This window comes from Nothoprocta perdicaria, unplaced genomic scaffold, assembly GCF_003342845.1.
Source record: "Nothoprocta perdicaria isolate Ctin4 unplaced genomic scaffold, notPer1 scaffold_23, whole genome shotgun sequence".
Lineage (NCBI taxonomy): Eukaryota > Metazoa > Chordata > Aves > Tinamiformes > Tinamidae > Nothoprocta > Nothoprocta perdicaria.
Genome location: NW_020455455.1, coordinates 6,433,313 through 6,452,897, shown reverse-complemented (window position 1 = coordinate 6,452,897; position 19,585 = coordinate 6,433,313). Strand labels below are relative to the sequence as shown.

Sequence of the window (19,585 nt, the reverse complement as noted above, 5' to 3'; positions counted from 1 at the left end):
GCCCCCGCGCCGCAGCCTCACCTGCGCCCCCGCGCATGCGCAGCCATCTGCCTGCCCCACCCCCCCCGCCGCCGCGCACGCGCAGTGAGATCCACCCGGCACGCCCCACTTAGCTCCCGGCGCTCACCTAGGCACCGTGCGCATGCGCGACCCTCCAGGTTCGCCTGCACCTCCGCGGCTGGGAGCGGCTGCGCATGCGTCCCTGAGTTCCGCTGCGGGAGGCGGAAGTGGGCGGGCGCGGGTGCCGCCCCTCCAGGGTGTGTTACTAAGCAACCGGTTTCCCCAGCAACCGCGGAGGCAACAACATGTCGGCCCCCGCGTGCCCCGGGCCCTGGGCGCCCGCGCTGGGTAGGGGCGGGGGGGGCGAGGGAGGGAGCGAGGGACGGAGGGAAGCGGGATCGGGGATTAGGGATCGGGCATCACGGAGGGCTGTTGTGTGCATGCAGGGCCCTCGCGCCGGAGGATGGCGACGCCGCCCGCCCCGGAGAGCATCTACAACCTGCTGCCCCGCCTGGAGGAGAGGCCGGCCCGGCCGCCCAGGTACGTGCGGCGAGGGGCCGCCWGAGTCACACGGGCGGGAGACAGAGAGTGCTGTAAAGATAAACCTGGTCCCCGCCTCGCTGGCGCTCCTGCTAATGAGTCACGGTCACCACCGTCTAGGGGTCACAGGCAGCTCCCTGAAGCCATCTCTGCTGCCGGCCCGTTCACTGACACAGCAGTGACAAGGCAGCGTTCCCGCACAGAGAATCACGAGGCGCCCAGCAGGCTCCTCCTTGGGGATTTTTCTCAGCATCACACGCCCCGTCCTGAGACTTGTGATGTTCCTTGTGAGACTTGTGACACTGCTTTTGCTGTCCGTCCTCGACACTTAAGAAAAAAATGCTTTCTGCCCACCTAGTGTTAATCCTTTATGAACTYCATGCTAGTTCACTTTTGATAATTACATAAACATATATTTTTTTCTGGTTCCTATTAATTTGTGTAAAAAAAAAAAAAAGATATTACACTTGACCGTTTATAGTGAAGGGTTAACCTAGCTCATAAAGTGCTCTAAATAGCTCATAATAGCTTCAAAATTGGTGAGAATAACAGTGACATTACAACAAAGATAGTTACAACAAAGAAACCCCTGTTCAGACACACCAGATTTGTCATTCCGAACCTTTTCTATGTAAAAATGCACACTACATTTTGTTTCCAGTATGAATCAAGAATGATTCTGGTGGACAGACCAAAATGAAACGACAGAATAGCCAGGCAAGCAGCACATTAAATCCCTTCCCATCCTAGTACCATTCTGGATGCTGCATGACAGTTCTCTGTCAKGTTCAGTTTAGCAAAGGGATCCTCTAGGCTGAATGCAATCTTATCACTTATCACTTTCTATTTCTCCCCCTTCACTCCACTTCTTGCTTTGGTTTAGAGTGTGTCAAATATCCAGCTGGTGACAACAGCTCGAAACTGGCTAATAGCGTGAGCTGGCCATTTTTCACTACTGTGTACAAAATAAAGGGTCTTTTTTTTTTAATGAAATCATAGATATATTTTACTCCCAACTGACTGGTACTACTCATGGAACCAAAGCCGGCATCCTCATTTTCTCCAGCCTTTATCTCCCAAGAAGATGAGATCTAATCGTCTTCCTATAAATATATATTGCCCTTTCTCGCTTTGCCAAGTGTTGAATAGATTAAGATCCTGAAGTCTATGACTGTTTTCCTGCTCCTGACCTCTAGCTCTTATTTTTGGTGTACAGCAGCATTTTTTGCCCATGTGTCAATGTTCACTGAGAAGATGCCATATCTGTTCATCGAAAGAGGATTGCCTACAGCTGGCTACAAAAGCTGACTACACCTTTAAAAGACATCTTTAAACGTTATACACAATAAACTCCCTAAACCATTACCTTCTCATTCACTTCATTATTTGTAATTAGACTTGATTATTTGTAATTACAGATGTTTCTGAAATTATAAATAGTCTTATCTACATAACCCTCTTTCTCATTTTTGAGGGCAAACCACAAGAAGAGAAAAGGTTCCACAGTTCAAGTCCTTTCACATTTGCTAATGTTACAAGCAAGTACAATTACATCTAGGTGACATGTGCAGTTCATGTACAAATGGTTTTGTTGATGTTGCTACTATGACTCCCACTCCCTGGTCCAGCATTTCTTCCTTCCTTTTTCCTATTTCAGTAACATAGGCTGTGTTGCATATAATCTTTTGGCTTTTTTTTCCTCCATTTCCTTACTTGATAATATGGTGTAGCTCTTCAGGGAACACTCTAAGATTTTTCTATGTGAAAACAGAGATGAATATGACATTATTCCTAAAGACAGGAGGGCTTATTCCTAATGACAAGGTGCATGGCAAGGTAGCCTTACCTTCAGGAGAAGGAATTCTGATACATCTGGTAAAGTACCTGGGAGAGCCCAGTTCTCTGTTCTCATACAAGGTGCTGCTCACCAGCTAGTGATCAGCATTTGGCTTCTTTTGGAGAAAATATTTGTGTACTTTTGATTAAAGCAGGAGTTAGGGCACCGTTTGGCATGAGGGCAAAGCAGCAGTGTGTGCATGTAGCTTCCATGCCTGAGCTCTCTTTGATTTCTGTGTTAGCTCCAAGTTAGTGGCAAAAAGAAGAAAAAGAAAGAAAAAACAAAACAGCAGGTGTCCCTGCTTGAGCAGAAGAGTTGGACTAGATGATCTCCAGAGGTCCCTTCCAACCTCAACCATTCCGTGATTCTGAGATTTTGTAAAAACCAGCACTGATTACAATAGTTCAGGATCAGATTTCTGTCCTGTAAGGCTTATACAGAATTTGCTGTGCTATTTCAGAGCACTCTCCCTTCTAATCTCATCTCTTACATTAGCCTGTGACAAGAGGCTGTGTTCAAGCTCTCTGTTCAAGAGCAGGTTGAACAAATGATAGAGTGGATTGTAGTGAGGTGACCTCACGATCAAAGACATGTCCAACTCTCCATCGCAGGCTTTGATGTTTTCTGAACRTCATGTGTTATATAATGTCTTTAAAACACATTTTATGTAATAGAATGAAACTATGAATTTTCATATTATCAGTAGGGAACTCTTTTTTTGAAGCCACCTGAGTTTTCCCTTTGGTATGTCTGATTAGAATGGTATGTAAGGTCCCACCTTCTGCAACAAGTTTGAGATGCGTTAATGGTTGCACCTTTCCCAGACCACAAATTTCCAAATGTRGAAAATCAAGTGAAGTTGGCTTATGATTTATATTTTCCTGCAGATACACAACAGCAGTATATTTTGGATGCAGTTTAGAACAAGATATGTTGCCCCCCTATACAAATATATTTTTTAAATATTCCTTAAAAATATTTTTAAAAGTCAGAAAGCCAAGGATGTGGTGCATAACCTCATGAAAATGATGAATCTGTGTTTCTGACAGAGTTTTAGTAAGCAACACTCAAAAACATTTTTCTCCAAAATGTAGGATTTTTCAGGACTTGGAAATCATTTGCTGACCTTTAACTTCTTTATGACTATTTTAACACCAAAGGTATGTATCAACTTTTAGACCATCCATCAAACGTGAAATAGAGAAAAGTAAATCTCAGTGGAAAACAATGGGACCAGCAAAAGTTGAAGTGCCCTCTCCAAAAAACTTCCTGCAGAAACATTCAAAGGAACCCAAGTTACCAGAGAGTAAGTTTTGACAGGAAATCTATGAAAAGTAGTATTTTTTTTTGTTATTTTAGAAATGATAATATTAAAATTGAAAACAATATTGTTAATTATTTAGAATCTGTTTTTTATTGAAGTTTAAAATCATTTTTGGATCCTGGGATAGTTTCTATTTTACCTTTTGCTTTGATAATATTTCTCTACTTTAGAAAAATATTTTTCTTGTTTTTATTATTTAAAATACTGAATCAAGCAACAGAAAGATATGTGAATGGAAAATATTGTGACTAGAAAATATGGGAAGTCTTTACTGTTGTGTGATGTGAAGTGAACAGAAAAGATATCATTGAATCTCTTTTTGTTGCTGCCATTTAGATATTAGAGATGTGCCAATGATATGTTCTGCTCTGCTAATATTTAAATGAAGAATTATTTAATTTAGACCAATCTGTCTGGTACGTACAGACAACTCAGATATTGGTAATATGGGCTATGCTGGGAGGTTTTGGAGGTTTGATGCCCCAAGCAATGTGGATTATCAGAACTCTGAAGTAAGCTTAAGTCTCTGAGGCCCTGCAGGCATCTTGGGTGGTTTTTGAATAGAATCTTAACTTTTTTTTTAAGTGTTCAGTATGCCAGAATGTGATATTTTGGAACAACAGAGCACTAATGCTTCCAAGCACAAGAACTTATTAAATTACTAAAATCCATATTTCAGATGGATTTAATAAAGAAGGTTGATTCACCAGTAACTTTGGGCAGACCATAAGATCCCTTTTTATTTACTTTTACCATAATGTCAATGTTACCTACTTTTAAAATGGCCATATTTGGAGATTCAGTGCTATGACATTTTTCTCAACCAAGCTGCTCACATTGTTCCTACAGCAAGTTAGCGATTCAGGGCTTCATACTAACACATGCTTTGGTGTTTGCATTAGGAGCCATTGTGCTAGGACTTCAAAATGACCTTGACACATCATAGCTTCCATACAGACTTATTATTACAGTGCCATTAGATCCTAATACATCCTGAGATGAAATTCCATCACTAACTTGGAAAGTTCTTGCATCTTTGTTGGATGGAGTTTGATGCATATCTCAGAAAGGTTACGCTGTTTAATCACTTCTTTTAAAGCATCTGTCTTTTTAAGACATGTGAAGACACTTTCATAACTAGTAGTTTAACCAGTTACCAATTGTCTTTGGCACCAGKAGGCTGCAAAAGCAAAACCCAGCAAAGAACTGGTTCATGTCTTTAGTATCAGGAAATCAACCATTGTAGGAAAAGCGCTGTCATGTGTGACATTCCAGACTTATTTTCTGCCAAAGAATGAGAGTGTGAGCTTAGACACCCTGAATCAAACTCCTGCAGCTTCTTCTGAGGTATCTTTGATAAGGACAATTTAAGTTATATGTGTTGGGAAATATGCGAGAAATGGATTGTCCTTCCTCGCTCACCAGAACAGAGACTACTGACTCCGTCGAAGCCTTGGAGAAAAAAATTACACAGAAAATGAAGAGTCTCTTTGTTCTCTGGAGAAAGGATTATGATTAATTGTTTAAGAGCATCTCTGGAAAAGTAGTTTTAAAGACATTTGAAATGAATCCAAAGCTTAAGAAGTAATGAGCTGCATATTGTATAGAAAGACCACCTAAAAGAACTCAGTATTTCCTAGGTTAATTTCCACTATGTTCAACAAACATACTAGTTTTCATCAGAGTATACAGTGAATTTTTATGTTTTAGATTCAATTGGTCTTTATGTAATTTGGAACATAATTTCTCGCTCTTGAGAAATGTAATAATATGTAACTGTAAAGTTCTTTATGATTATTGCTGAGGATGTTTATATGCTCAATTCACAGGAAAAAAAGAACAGGATAGTAAGAAAATGCCTGCATTAACAGTGCCACGGAGGACAGATCACCCACTTATGGGAATTCAGAGTAAAAAGAATTTTATAAATGCAAATGCTGTTGCTGCTATCATGGGGTTGGCTAAAAAGCCTCAACCTATTTACGTTGATAGAAGACAGGGAGACAAACACCTGCTTGAAACTTCAGGGCTTGTTCCAAAATATATTAAAAAAAAGGTAAGTGGTATTAAATTATAACTGAAATATCCATACTAATGGCTATTTTTCAGTTCACTACTGTATTCTCCTGTGAAATGTTTATGATTTTTTTCGAGATGTTTAGATACTGTTTGTATTAGAACCTCAAAATTTGTCAAGGAAAAATCATAAGCACTACAGTTGTAAAGGTGCAACTCTATCTTATCTTAACTTGCTTATGTTGTCAGCAGCAGCTTGCCAAAATGATGCTGCTGAAGCAAAGCAGATGCGGCACCTGAGAAGCCCAGGGTGGATTTAATGGGGAGACAAAGAGCTGGACTTGGTTCTTCTAGCTCACTCAAGGGTCCCACTAGTCTATAGCTGTCCCACCTGTAGCCACCACATCAGGCAGCGGGCACCAGCTCCCCTCGCATCTCAGATCACAAGGAGTTTGACCCCAACGAGAACCAACTCACTGCTGAGTGACCACTTGGCAGCCTGCCCCGCTGTCACGATTGAGACCTGTATTTCCAAAATAGAACCCCGTAGGAGATAAAAGATGTGTGGTTAGAGCAACTATAGTTACTAGTTAGTTGCTAGTTAGTAGTTCTGATTCTCTTTATGGCTTACAGTGTTTTAGCAGGAATAAGGAACATGTATTTCCAAAGGTAGAATTTCAAACTCCTCACTCTAACATCAGTTCTTATAAATAGGGGTTTTGTTTTCTGGTTTCCTATGTGTTTTGACATGGTAAACAAAACTGGTGGAAATTCTTCATCCTTTTTGATGACACTACAGGGAGAATAATGTTTTATACTTCTGAGAACACAGCAATTTAAGATTTTATAGCTCTGTAGTAGAAAATTCCTTTTCAAACTACCCTTGTAAACGTAATATACTATATGTGACAAGTGTGTCTTTGGTTTGTTTTTGAAAGTACACGTTGACTTTTTCCTTACCCTTACAGGATTATGGTATTGTACCAAAATATGTAACACAGAGAAACGAAGAAATTAAGAGAGCTCAGAAAGAACATGAGGCTTATGTCCTGGAATCTCTCAAAAAAAGAGCCATGAAACGGTTGTCTGATGAAGAGAGGGACAGTCTTCTGCAGGTGCCTATTTTGATTTAGTGTATATAGTAACATATGTAGAAGATTAATAAGGTAATGTAAATCCATACAAAGAGGGCACTACATTTTTAAGACAAATGGACTGGCTGCTTTTTCACTAGATGGAGCTATAGAACAGTTGTGAGTTGAGCTGAAGGGAGATGGTCTAGCAGCAGTTACGCACCAGCCCTAGAAGTGCTTCAGTTCTATGAGGCTCATATCCTCTTCACCCATTTGGAAATGCAGTGACGCTTTGAAGGGGTTCAGAGAAACAGCTGTATGGAGGCAGAGACAGATCTCACTCTGTTCTTCTGAATCTCAGGAGAACACAAATCGCATCTTGTTTTTTCCTGATACATAACACCACATTTATTGGCAGTATCTCACATCGTGACTTCAGTTGTTAAAGCATAGGGTCATGCTGTGGCATGTGTTAGGCCAAAAATGCAAAACAGAATTCAATTGTAATGTATTTGTAGAATTATGACAAAAAAAGAGTATTTTGTCTAGTTGTTTTGTATAGCCCTCCATGCAGTGTGGACTAAAGATTTTGCAAAGAGAAACAATACCATCAAAGAAGTAGAGAGGTAAATAAACATTTTAAAAGTATAGTAAAGGAAAAAAAAATCTGAGATTTGAAACAAAATAGACTGTACTGCTCTGCGAGCAAAGATAGACAGGCTGCTGGCCTGGGGGGCCAGAAGCTGATGGGAAAAGGAACCTTGCATTAACTGGGTAAAATTAATACTATAGGAAGAGATGAGAAGATAGGGACTGTTTCTTAGCTTAAACCAGCTATTCAAATGGTCAAACACATTATTTTTGATGCTATCTGTATTTTGTAGTTATACTGTACAAATACAGTGTACTTTAAAGAGACTTGCATGGAGGTAATTATGTGTTTATCAGCATATCTTTGTGTAATACAGTTCTTAAGCTGCAAGTTCTCATGACCACTTTTTAACTAAGTTTCCTATTCAAATAGTGATGTCTGTTTGTCAGTCTGTCCCTTAATAACTGTTGATCTTAGGAATCATTTGTAGCAAATCAGCACATGGGTGGACATCTCCAAAATACTCCATTCCCACAAAAGACCAGCAAAATATCTAGAGACAAAACGACGTCTAACTCACTTGCAAAGATAAGTGACTGATCAGCAAAAGGATAGATCCAAAATAGCCAGCACAATAATGTGCCTATGGAGAAACCCCCAAAAGTCTAGGAAGCAGTAGGAGAGAGAGGTGAGGATACTGCAGTGGCCGCAATGCGAGAAACGTGACCCGAGGATGAAGAGGAGGATATTGTTGTCATGGGGAAGGCAGGGGAGAAGTTGGTGGTTCAGCCAGTTAAGTCTGCAGCTGAAATACGTGTGAAACAAGGAGCATGAGTTCAGCTGCTCACAGTTCTCTGGGCTGTCTGATAAAATGGTGTTTTACACTTTTCAAATAAAACAGCAAGAAGAAATGTCATCTTTGTTAACTAAGAATTTTAGATTCTTTTTATAAATTCAGTATCTTTTTTTTTTTTTCAAAACGTTTTCTTATTCTTAGGGCACATTATTTATATTGTTGTAATGTCAGGAGGAATTAGTGTCCCCAGGGTATGTGGCTTCTATCCGGTGCTCAGATGTAGACACATGGGAATTCCTGGCTTTTAAAATAACTGACTGTGCAAGTGCACACATGTGCACTATCTGATTTTTAAAAATACATGGCAATAGACGTCTGAGAGCAAAATCATGCCTTATGAACTTACAAAATAAGCGGAAATCGTTTGTGCCAACATTTTTTGAAATATGTCTCAGTTATGCTTATGTTGGTAGTGATTTTATGACAGGAAAAGAGAATGTTGAGAAATGCACTACATATTTCTCACTGATCCAGCATGTATTTGAATTCCTTAAATAGAGTTAGACATTCAGCTTGTGATTTAGCCCATAGCAATAACAGTCAACATATTACATAGCTGTTGGAACAGCTGTGAGGGAGCTGGGCTGAAGGAGTCACAATTTGCTTTTGATCTCTGCACTCTGTGGGGACAGAATAAATTGTGATGAGTAGAAGTTCCAGTATGTTTTCAAATGCTTTTTTTTTTTTTTCAGTGGTTTCCAAACCAGCTTTTATTAATGTAAACAGAGAAGAATTATCAAAAAAAGTAGAGAATGTCTCTTCTATGGACGTTTCAGAAGGACTTTATTTGTTTTCATGACTATATATTTATTAAGTATAACTTTGCAAATGCTCCTTAATACTAGGAACATTCTTTGAGTACTTTTTACAGCTTTTGATTGCAAAGACAAATAGCGTTACAAGACAGTAAATAAATATGCTTTTATATTGCTCTTAGATTCATATATTAAAGTAGGGGGGTTGAATTTATTTAGATAATTGCATATGAAGATTATAGGAATAGCAGTTACAGGCCAAATGCTTTGTTGAGTCTCACTATGATACACAAGGCATGAACTGTTATGCAACAAATGGTCTGCTTTGAATCAGTAAAATATTAGTTCATATTAAAATGGATGTTTTGCGTAGTCGGCATTTGCAGGCAGCTTTTTGTTTTCTTTTTTAAAGGGCTAGTCAGTATTCTGGGAGAAAAGGTGGTTAGTAATAGTGGAGAAGAAGGACATGTTAGTATGGAGTAATAAAATGATTATACTAAAGAAAGAGAGAATAGTAATTTGTTCAGCAGATGGAGGTGAAGGGAAATCATAATATTTCATAAAATCATAACATTGTATTGTGTTATTAAAATATCATTTTTTGTTGTCATAAAACAGAGTTAAGAAACTGAGTTCCCAGGAGAATACTTTTAGGCCTTCATTTTTGAAGCTACTTTGTGATCTCCCCTGGAGAAACAACTGAAAGCCAAAAAAAATGAAGTAGCTGTTTTGGAAAAATGTTCTCCCGCTGATGACTAGGGGGTTCTATTATTTGCTGATTGTTGTATGAGCTCCTCATGGCACATGTGCTTGTTAAGTTCATCATGGAATTTTCTTAAGGATGCTTCATGTATTAAACAGTTTTAGATTTGCATGCTTGGGATTTGAGGTTTCCATCATTCTCTCCTCAGTTTTTTTAGGAGAGAAAGTGAGGAGCAAATTAGTTAAGCATTTTCCATATTTATATTCTTATATATTTATCTATTATTTTAACATTGCAATGACAAAGTCAATATTAAAAGAATCAAAATAGCTTGTGTATATTATCCTTGATGAAGTACATTTTTCTAATATTTCCTTTTCATGAAATGGCTCTAGGGTCTGAAAAAGAACTGGGAAGAGGTGTACCATGAGTTCCAGTGTCTTTCTGTGGATATTGACACCATACCCAAGAAGATGCATAAAGAAAAACTGGAATCGCAGATGAAACAACTGGAGCATGACATAGACGTCATCGAAAAGCACAAAGTTATCTACATTGCAAATGAGTAAGAACTACTAAGTAAGTGCTTACTATGAGGAGGGACTCATTTTCAATTATTGCCTCTTTCTTCCTTTTCTCTTTCTCTACCTCTGTCTTTGCAAAAAAAAAAAATACTTAGAAGACATTAAAACAACTTCTATTATTCAGAAGAAGAGAATTCAGCTAATACTATTTAAAAAGTTGTTACAGATAGCTAATTCTTATCTGTATAATTCCCAAAGTTTTTTTCAAATAAAATCCTTAACTTTCAGAATAGAAACAAGATTTTCATGTTATTCTTACTAAGCTAGTATAGATTAGTAGCTACTAGCTACTGAGTTTCCTATGAACATCATAACTTAAGCATAAAAACGTACAATTTCTTATGTTTGGAACACTTTTTCCATTTAACAGACAAAACTAAGTGAACTGACTGGAGGCTGAAGAAAACTTGAGCTTTCTCAAGTGTTTTTTTAAGAAAAAAGAGCTTAAGGGAGGGATTGCTACTGGCCTAACTATTAAAGAGCTGAAGAGTTCAAGGATTTTAAGCAAGTTTAAGGATTTTAAGCAATTCTATTTCTAAGTGGGAAGTATGGCTTCTACATAACTTTTTTTCCTTGTATTTATAGTTGTTATCAAAATTATTTTTTACAGTGGAAGCCCGTAATAATACAGATGTTGTGCAGTGTAGTCACCAAGGTAGTGTGCTGTGCACGTGTATGTATGAATAATGCCTTAACGTTGAGTTACATTTACAAATCAAGTAGGAAAATCCAAAACATTTGTAATTCTGCAGTAATAGTTACTCTGTGTAGTGTACTTGTCAGCAGGAAACAGGCAGGGATACAAATGTACTGGGGTCCAACAGGAGAGAGTGTCTATAAGCAGGGCACTTGTCAGTGGAGGAGGTTTTCTCTAGTGCCTTTCAACAGCACTTTGGCTTTTGCACAACCTCTCAGAGCACTTTGCAGAGAGCTTTGCTGCCACACAGCACATTCTGCCTTTGGGACATGTGAATCGCTCCGCTGTCTATTTATTTTGATGCATATTTTATGAGAGAATTATCAACACTTCATTATGGAGAATATATAATGAAAGCCAATGAAAATACAAATGCCAGAAGAACATTCTTATCCTTTAACTCTTTCTGGGAAGATTGACAAAATAAATGAAGTTCATGAAGTGCCTTTAACTGAAGGTGTAGAAATGCTGAGTCAACTACGTGTGCTGTTAGTATAACTAAAGCAAAAAGGGGAATAAACTCAATTGTTGTGATAAAATTGTTCATTCATAAAGGGTACTAATCATAACAGAAGCAAGTCTCAAACTGTTTTTATAGGCCAGTTTTCAGATCTGCAGGTCCTCACTGGGCTAATCTGTTTCTGTGTCTGGAATGAGGTCAGACTGAGACCCAGGGTGCAGACCTGAGAACAAAACTTTTACTTTAATGTTATCAAATAAAATGAAATTACAGTGGTTAAAAGGAAAATTGTCTTCTTGTTTGTTTGTTTGTTTAATATAAGAAAGCCTTAATTAAAAAGCCTCTTGTAACTTTGATTTTATTAATAGATCAGTTTAGTATTGGAAATTTCCAATCTCCCCATCTCTACTACAGCATTTTAACTGTAGTTGACAGCAAGCTGGTAGAGGTTTTAATGAAGTTTGGAAATACATTCATAAAACTAGCTGAGGTGTCTTCTGGAATGATGCAATTCAAACCTATTGATGCCAGCAGGTCCCTTTCTACTGACTCTAATCAGTTGATGGATGAGTAAAAAAGATACTGATGTGAGAGTAAAAAATCACTTAACATTGATCAGATGCTTTCTTGCAGACAACTGCATTTAGAATAGGCAGTTGAATATTATTTATTTTTCTACACTTGGCCTCTTCACATTATAATTTCCAGGTGCTTCATCTTCACACAAAGGCAGTAACACCAGCCCTAGCTGGGATAGAGTTTAGTCCACAAAGTCAATACATTCTTGCAAAGATGAAAGTGATATTTTAACAGAATTGAGTATTGTGCTAACAGCAAAACATAACTATAAATAAGGTAGAGTGTGGACATGTAACTTTCCCCAGTAAACTTTGGGCCATATTCTGCAAACCAGTCTTCATTATGGGAGCTCTGTCCACAGACTAAAAACAGTATTACCCACTCCAACATGCTCTAAATTCACTAGTTAGCTTCTAATAATCAATGAAATAACAAAAGAAAATCCTCAAAATTCTTCCAGTACTTTATAAATGTTTTCTGAAACTGTTAAATGGTCAATATGAAGATGCAGAGCAATCCTAAAGCATCCACTAAACTGGGTATAACCATCTCATTGTTCAGTAAGAGCTACGTTGCCACAAACTCAAACCATTTCCTGTTGTAAGCTGTGCATGACAAAACTGTGTACCTATTTTTCAAAAATAGCAACATGAAAATGTGATAAATATCTGCCTGGCTGTCCTTCAGAATGGAATTCTTTACATTCAGGAAGCGAGGAATCAGATACGGCATCATTGCAAATGAAGAATCATTGCTGATTGTGTCGTTGGGAAAGAGGGGCCAGGAGCAGATGCGGGGCTCCTACAGGGACATGGCCTCCATGTGGCTCCTCTCACATCCCTGTGGATTCCTGGGATCTGCCTGCACTCCTGGGGACTAAGTGTTGAGGAGGGCTCCTCACCACCTCTCTCCCCCAGTGAAATCGGAAGGTAGAAAAATGGTGTGTGAAATAGTGTGGGAGAAAGTTCTTACAAACTTAATTTTCATCAATCTCTGCATGGGGATTTTCTTACAGGAGGATGTGGTCTAGCCTGCTGTATATTTTTATAAAAAATTGGCATTACCAACTGCTGTTGTGATCACTCTGCCACCAAGTTAAAGTCTAGTCCTTCCACTGGCGTGTGTTTCAGARAAAACAACAGATCTAACAATTTCAGTGCTAATGGAAACAGACATCTTTCAGATAAGAAAACTGCACGTATATGCAGATTGATGGGAGTTCTAGACAAAAAACAAACTGAAGCTGGTGCTTTAATCCTCCACTTTATGATGCTTATAGTGTTAACAATACAATTATAGGAGAAGCAGGTGGCAAAACACACCATTCGGGACGCCTGCCATTTCCCATGGCCAGGGAGCCAGCTGCTGAGGCCTGCGGCTGATCCGGATCCCTCCGCCCTCTAACTACAGGTGTCTCCAGCCTGGCCAGCCAGAGGAGGACCTGCCGTGAGCAGAACACATCCAAGGCAGTGATGGCAGGTGTACCTGGCTCTTGAACACCTAGATTGTATTTTTTTTTAATTCTGCCTTGATCCTCCCCCAGCTTTTTTTTTTTTTTTTTCTTTTTCGTTATGTAAGCAAAAGTCAGAATAAATTCAGTAGCTCAGGCCTCCGGACTAAGCAGTGACAGAGTGGGATTAAAGGGTGAGTTGCGTTTCTTGTTTGTATTGTCTTCTCTTAACTGTGTATGAAGAACCTACAGAGTCAGCACCATGATGACTGTCTCACCAAGTTACATATATATATGTATATATATAWAAATACTCTTTTTCTTGTTATTCTAGAGCCTGCTTGTAACATATGCTTGCTGACAGCAGGCACAGTCAACAAGTAGACTGCATTTGTGTTAACTGTTCTTCCTGATGTAGCTGTGAGGATGAAGTTCCCTCCACTCAACCTCTCCATGGAGCYAGTGTCGTTGACTCGTTATTCCATGTTTTCTCTCCATGTGTGGAGGAGTTCACACAGACTTGCCAACACTGGGGTGACTTAGTGTTCAGATCCTTCTTAAATGTTCCTTTGGGATGRTGCTGTCAGGAGAGTTGCTGAGAGCCAAGCAGCCAACCTCTGCTGTTCCCTTGAATTTCCCTCCCATTCTGTGGCCATTGGGCATTTCTTAACTCCTAATATGAAGCATCTTCCTCAGTCTTTGCACAGTGTCTGGCACATGGTAACATTTTTATTCATAAGTAGAGCTCTTAGGTGCTCATAATAACAATAAATATGATGATCTGGGTATGAATCTATACTATGCCATTCAAGGGGTGAACTGAAGTTGTRTAGTAGGGAGATCTGTTTCTCAAGAACCTGGATTTGCTTTAGTAGTTGGAAAGTAGATAAAGAATTTTAAGGAGAGAAATGAGAGTTAAGGCATTTAACTAATTGCCTAGAGCAATAAGACTTATTCATGTGTTTGTCCCAAAATTTCTTTGAAATGCAGTGGTGACATATCTAGCTTTTTGCTGTTAATCATAAATACTGTACTTCTCATTTCCCAGCCTCCTAACTTCTGCATTTTGAACATGTATATGATAAATACAGCATACATATGCCTGAAGTTAGTAGAAGCTATGCTTTGAACACAGAAAGTACTAGATAATAGTTTGAAATATTTTCCAAAATGGTCCCGCAAGATTGATGAAATCAATGTCTTTAGGTTAATCTTGCAGGGTGTGATATAGAAAAATCAGGTTGCCCTTGAAATCACGGAGCAGTTGCAAAGATTTAAGCTAGTACCCCTAGACTCCCTTATTACCTTGAGGACCATATTTAAAGTTCAGGAACCAGCAGCATAACTCTCCCTTCAGGGAAAAAAATCCAGTAGTGCACAGTGCCTAAGGGCTCATGCTGAACAAAGAAGCAGCAGCCACGTCGTGGTATTTGTTTAGGAGGAATGGTCTGTTTTGTACACAGAATGATTAAATTGGAGACGGTCTAAAAGCAGCATTCCAGCACGCCGGGGGAGCGGGCCGCTCGGCGCGGTGGGAGTCGAGCCCTTGGCCAGGCCCCCAGTTCACACGCCTGCCCTACGGCAGAACTTGCTGCGCCACGTTCTGCTTCCCAGTACGCTCYTGTGCTGGACTGTTTATTCAAGGCAGGCTGTGAATTATACAAAATTACATCAAAGAGGACTGGGCTGTTTTGGCAGGGAAAAATCAGTCCATAAACTGTTATCCACTTACGTGTTGGAAACATACAGGATTCTTCTGTTTCGCAGATTTTGCTCAAATTTKCTGTAACTTAACGAAGTTGGAGGAAAGGCAAATGAATAACTTCCTTAAAAACAAAACAAATTTACACTTTAAATTTACAATTAAATTAAATTCACATTTTTCTGACTACTATTTTCCTGGCCATGAGTGATGAATTTGTCATAGGATATAACATGAACAGGCTTTCTTGATAATGATGCTTTATCATTCAAATACCTGTTCTCATTGGCAATTGGGGTGATACTTCCACAATACTAGAAAGAAAATAAACATTAATCTAGTATTATAGGACAAAAGGAAACTTTTATTTGCATTTATTTCTACTGTGAAAAAAAAAAGACATTCTATTAATAGCATAAACCTGAAAAGCAGAGGCTGTATCTTCAGGAGCCAGGAAATTGCAAAGTGAAGCTACTAGTTGTTATAGTCTCATACAATGAGATGAATAATAAACAAAAGTGCAATTTTATATTAAAGATACTTATCATGAAACAAATAAGTCAAAATCCGGAATTCCTTCAAGGAGTGCCTAATCCTGATGTAAACATCATATAAAAACAGAGTGACATCTCAGATGTCAACTGCTTTCCTTGATGTGAACCATGTTTCATTTTCAAATCCTGTGTCAGTCTTGCAGACTCAGTGAAGGCWGACTGTGGTAGCTGAGTAGTCTGCATTTCACTTGTGGGTCTCAGGTGCTGCAATTGCTGGAAAGCTGAACTTTCCCATGTCCAAAGATGTTCTCTGATTCTGCCAAAATTGAAGGTGGAAAGAGGTTGGATTCTGGTGTTCGTTACCTGCTGTATTACAGTAGTTGCAAAGGGGAAATGATAGCGCCTACCTACTATAAATAGTTGATTGCCTTTCCCAAGCTCTCCCTCAGTTTGTGTATAGAGGGGAACAGGTTGTTGTACCTCTCCATGTTGTCCCAGGTGTCTGTAACATTCTGGCCTGTCTTTGCTGCAGTCCTGSTCTTCAGCAGCCACCCTCTGGATTTGGCAACTGCCTCAGGTAATGCAAAATAAMTGGCCTGCATTAAAGCTGTATTCTGAAATCGCTTCCAGCATATCTTGAAGTACTCTGTCTGGTACACTTTAATATTCTCTTCGCTGATCACCTTACCTAAAAAGGTTAGCATCTTTTCCTGCAACAATAGGAGGATTCACCTACCTTGCAGCAGCCCMAAAATGCAGGTTTATACTTGATAAGACTGTTTGCAGTTCTGCTTTTCACAGAACAGCCTCTCAACAACACGCAGAAGCAGAGTAAGAGCTCGTCATCCCTTACTTGGCAGGCTCCTACCCAGGTAAGTCATACCTGTTGAAACACTGGATTTTCATGTTACTCTTGTTTGTGCTTAGTGTTGACTTGAAATCAGTAAAGATAAGACATCCACTATCTGTTACATACTAATCTGAGTTGTCAAATCTTTGTTGTAACGTCTTTGGAGAAGAATTTATAAGGGCATTGCAAAATCTGACTGGTAACTCCATGACCCTGTTGGTTTCGTACTAGTTTCTTGATACACATTTGCCCCCCAACCTTCTATTTTTTCCTGTCTCTTTACATTGTAGCCGTGGAAGGGTGAATACTGCTTAATGATTGTCAKAAACGGGGCAAGAGGGGAAAAGACGTGTAACTGTGTAAGGCTCAGATATAATTCCTTTCATAAGAGACTTGCATTTAAGCCATCATTTTGCCTCGCTTCTGTCTATGTCGCTTTTTCCATCTGTTCCTTTATGTTTTCTGGCTACGTGTCCAGACCTACTGGTTAGTATGAGTTCACTGTTCTTCTGCCCTATCTTCTTTGTTCTTCCCCGCTTTGATCATTTCCTATGGTTGCATATCTTAAAGTGTTTATTCTTTTCCTACTATTTTTAGTTTATAAACAAACAAGTAAATGAAGCTAACAGGAAGGATCTTCAGAATTTGTACAGCCTTTGTCATAGTTAAGGCTAATCATGTTTTGGCTATAATTTTTAAGTTTTCAATCTCTTGAAAATTACAGCCAAGAAGAGCTTTTAAGTTTTTAAAAAGTTTTTAAAATCTACTGTAAATTCATTCATTGTAGGCCAGGTCATAATGTAAAAGGCAGTGCAATCTTTCCTACATACATATATCTCCACAGAAAATGCCTAGCAGTTTCATTTCCATCATGCACTAAGAATCTAATTAATTCTGGCTTTCCAGACACATAATTTGTTTTCTCATCTGTACCAAAAGACATATTACATTTTAGATTATGTCAGTGAGTAACCTTCCATGCAGAGGAACAGTTTGATGGGTTGAACTGGTGCTTGTTGGCAGCAGCACTACTTTTCAAACTGTACCCCAGCTAAATTTATTTAGTTTCTCATTTCCATATTCCCATTTGTTGTTATTATTATTATTATTATTATTATTATTATTATTAGCAAGACATGACACCTCATTATGCTTCTGAAGTGAGCCTTGCAAAACTGTTGGAAGGGAAGAATAAAGGCAGACTTGGCAGAATGCAGTTATCCAGCCTTGACAGGAAGAACAACCATTTCCTGTTTAAGTTGATCAGCACAATGCCAGAGGAATTTATTTTTTAGGCTCTTGTTCATCATAATCTTTTCCAAATCTTCAAACTTCTGTCTGTGGTGATACAGTTTGAATGCACTTTTGTATTTCTGTAGTTCTATAAAGGGCATGCTTAGGAAGACACAAATTCTATATGAACAATCCAACAAAGTCAAATGGTAAAAGAAACTGGTAGGCACACAGTGTTGGCAAAGCTTATCTGAAATCCTAACTGTCATCTAAGCAGCTTTAAAACTGTAGAGACCAGTTCCATAATGTTTATGTAAGAGGACTTTATCTGTAGCATGGAGGTAATCGAATCGGGCTGCATTTGCTTTTGGATGCATGGGCTTTTGATGGGCTTCCTGCAAACCTCCAGGCAAAAAAATCTGCAGGTCTTCAAAAGTGCTGGTTTATGCAAATCAGTGGCATTTGATCCCCAAGTTTAGACTGAATTTTACACTTTCTGAATAGTTGTGAGAAAGACTGACATTCACCAGAAATACAAAATGATTTGGGCATTCTGCCTATTATGAAGATTTATATATATATATACGACAAATATTTTTATTTATTTGATGAAGGTTTGTACCAATCTGTGTGTGCTCTTTATCAAATTTGCCACCTTTCACCAAGWTCTTTTTAAAGCTCTGTGAACAGATACAATCTCTTTCCACAGGACCTCAGCCTTTATGTGCAGGGATCGCTTCCAAGACAGAAATACTCTGGAATCAGCCACTTTGTAAAYGTGGTCCTCTCTTCTTTCAGTTATATTGTCAGTTGTGGTGACGGCTCTTTTAAGAGTAGATTCTTAACCTATTAAAAAGCAAACAGATCTTGCTTTGTACAGGAAAAAGCATTTATCACAAGAGAAAATTCAATTGCCATAGCACTAGGCCAGACTTAAACAGTGATTTACTTGCTTTTGCTTGTTTGTTTCACCTGTTAATAATTCCTAATACAGATATGGCAGAATTCCACTAGTTGCACATTTAATGAACAAAATAATGTAAATCACACTGAGGGGAAGGATGGGAAATTTTCCTAACAACTACAATTTTATGCACTTTATGAAGCTTTTAGCATTTTTCACCAAAAGGTGAGGCACCAGAAAAGATGAAATCGATCAATTCCGAACATCTTCAATGGAAATGTAAAGCTACATAATGATCACAATAGTGAAGTAAGCTTTCAGGTATGAGGTTGCAAAAGYAAAATAGAAATTCCAATAACTCCTGCAGAATCTAAAGCACTGCAGGGTAAGAAATCTGYTCCTGAACTTGTTCCCTCTAACGAGCTGACAGTGTGAAGGGAAACACGGAGCAGGAATGGGGAAGCCTCAGCCTGCTCCAGTGCCTGCCGTGTGGGAGATGAGGCRCCATGAGCAGCTGTCCAACATGGAAGGCAGGAACACAGGAGGCCCCATCTCCAAATGAGGAAGAGCTCCTTCAGTGTGGGGGTGACAGAGCCCTGGMACAGGCTGCCCAGGGAGGCTGTGGAGTCTCCTTCTCTGGAGGTCTCCAAACCCGCCTGGCTGCYGCCCTGTGCTCTGGGTGTCCCTGCTGGAGCAGGTTGGACTGGATGATCTCTAGAGGTCCCTTCCAACCTCAAGCACTCTGTGATGCTGAGYGGGACACACTCAACAGTTTTCCTTCTGGCCACTTTTCCTTAGGATATAAGCCAAAGCCCCTGACAAGCCCAGGCTAAGTCACAGCCTCGCTGTGGACCCCCTACTCCCGGGTCCCTCTCCCGGCTGTGCCCTCCTCTTCCCGTGTGATGCTCCCCCCGGSCCAGGCCCTTGGCTGTCACA

At 39.4% G+C, this 19,585-nt stretch overlaps 3 protein-coding genes across 6 annotated transcripts in view; 2 read left to right on the top strand and 1 right to left on the bottom strand.

Moving 5' to 3' along the window:
- The window catches only part of THNSL1 (threonine synthase like 1), a 7,139-nt gene extending 6,989 nt beyond the window's left edge, over positions 1-150 (bottom strand). For all 4 annotated transcript variants that reach the window (XM_026039457.1, XM_026039456.1, XM_026039458.1 and 1 more), the window contains exon 1: positions 128-150. The gene's annotated coding sequence lies outside the window, so the exon portion shown is untranslated. The remainder of the gene's footprint in view (positions 1-127) is intronic.
- Positions 151-463: 313 nt separating this feature from the next.
- ENKUR (enkurin, TRPC channel interacting protein) lies at positions 464-10,838 on the top strand. Its single transcript, XM_026039455.1, has 5 exons — positions 464-540; positions 3,538-3,683; positions 5,531-5,757; positions 6,686-6,832; positions 10,092-10,838. Exons 1-5 carry the CDS (start codon positions 464-466, stop codon positions 10,263-10,265), a joined length of 771 nt encoding a protein of 256 aa, XP_025895240.1. The 3' UTR covers positions 10,266-10,838.
- A 5,310-nt stretch (positions 10,839-16,148) lies between these two features.
- The window catches only part of PRTFDC1 (phosphoribosyl transferase domain containing 1), a 44,884-nt gene continuing 41,447 nt past the window's right edge, over positions 16,149-19,585 (top strand). The window contains exons 1-2 of the mRNA XM_026039389.1: positions 16,149-16,239; positions 16,464-16,534. Coding sequence (XP_025895174.1) covers positions 16,149-16,239; positions 16,464-16,534 — 162 coding nt within the window. The remainder of the gene's footprint in view (positions 16,240-16,463; positions 16,535-19,585) is intronic.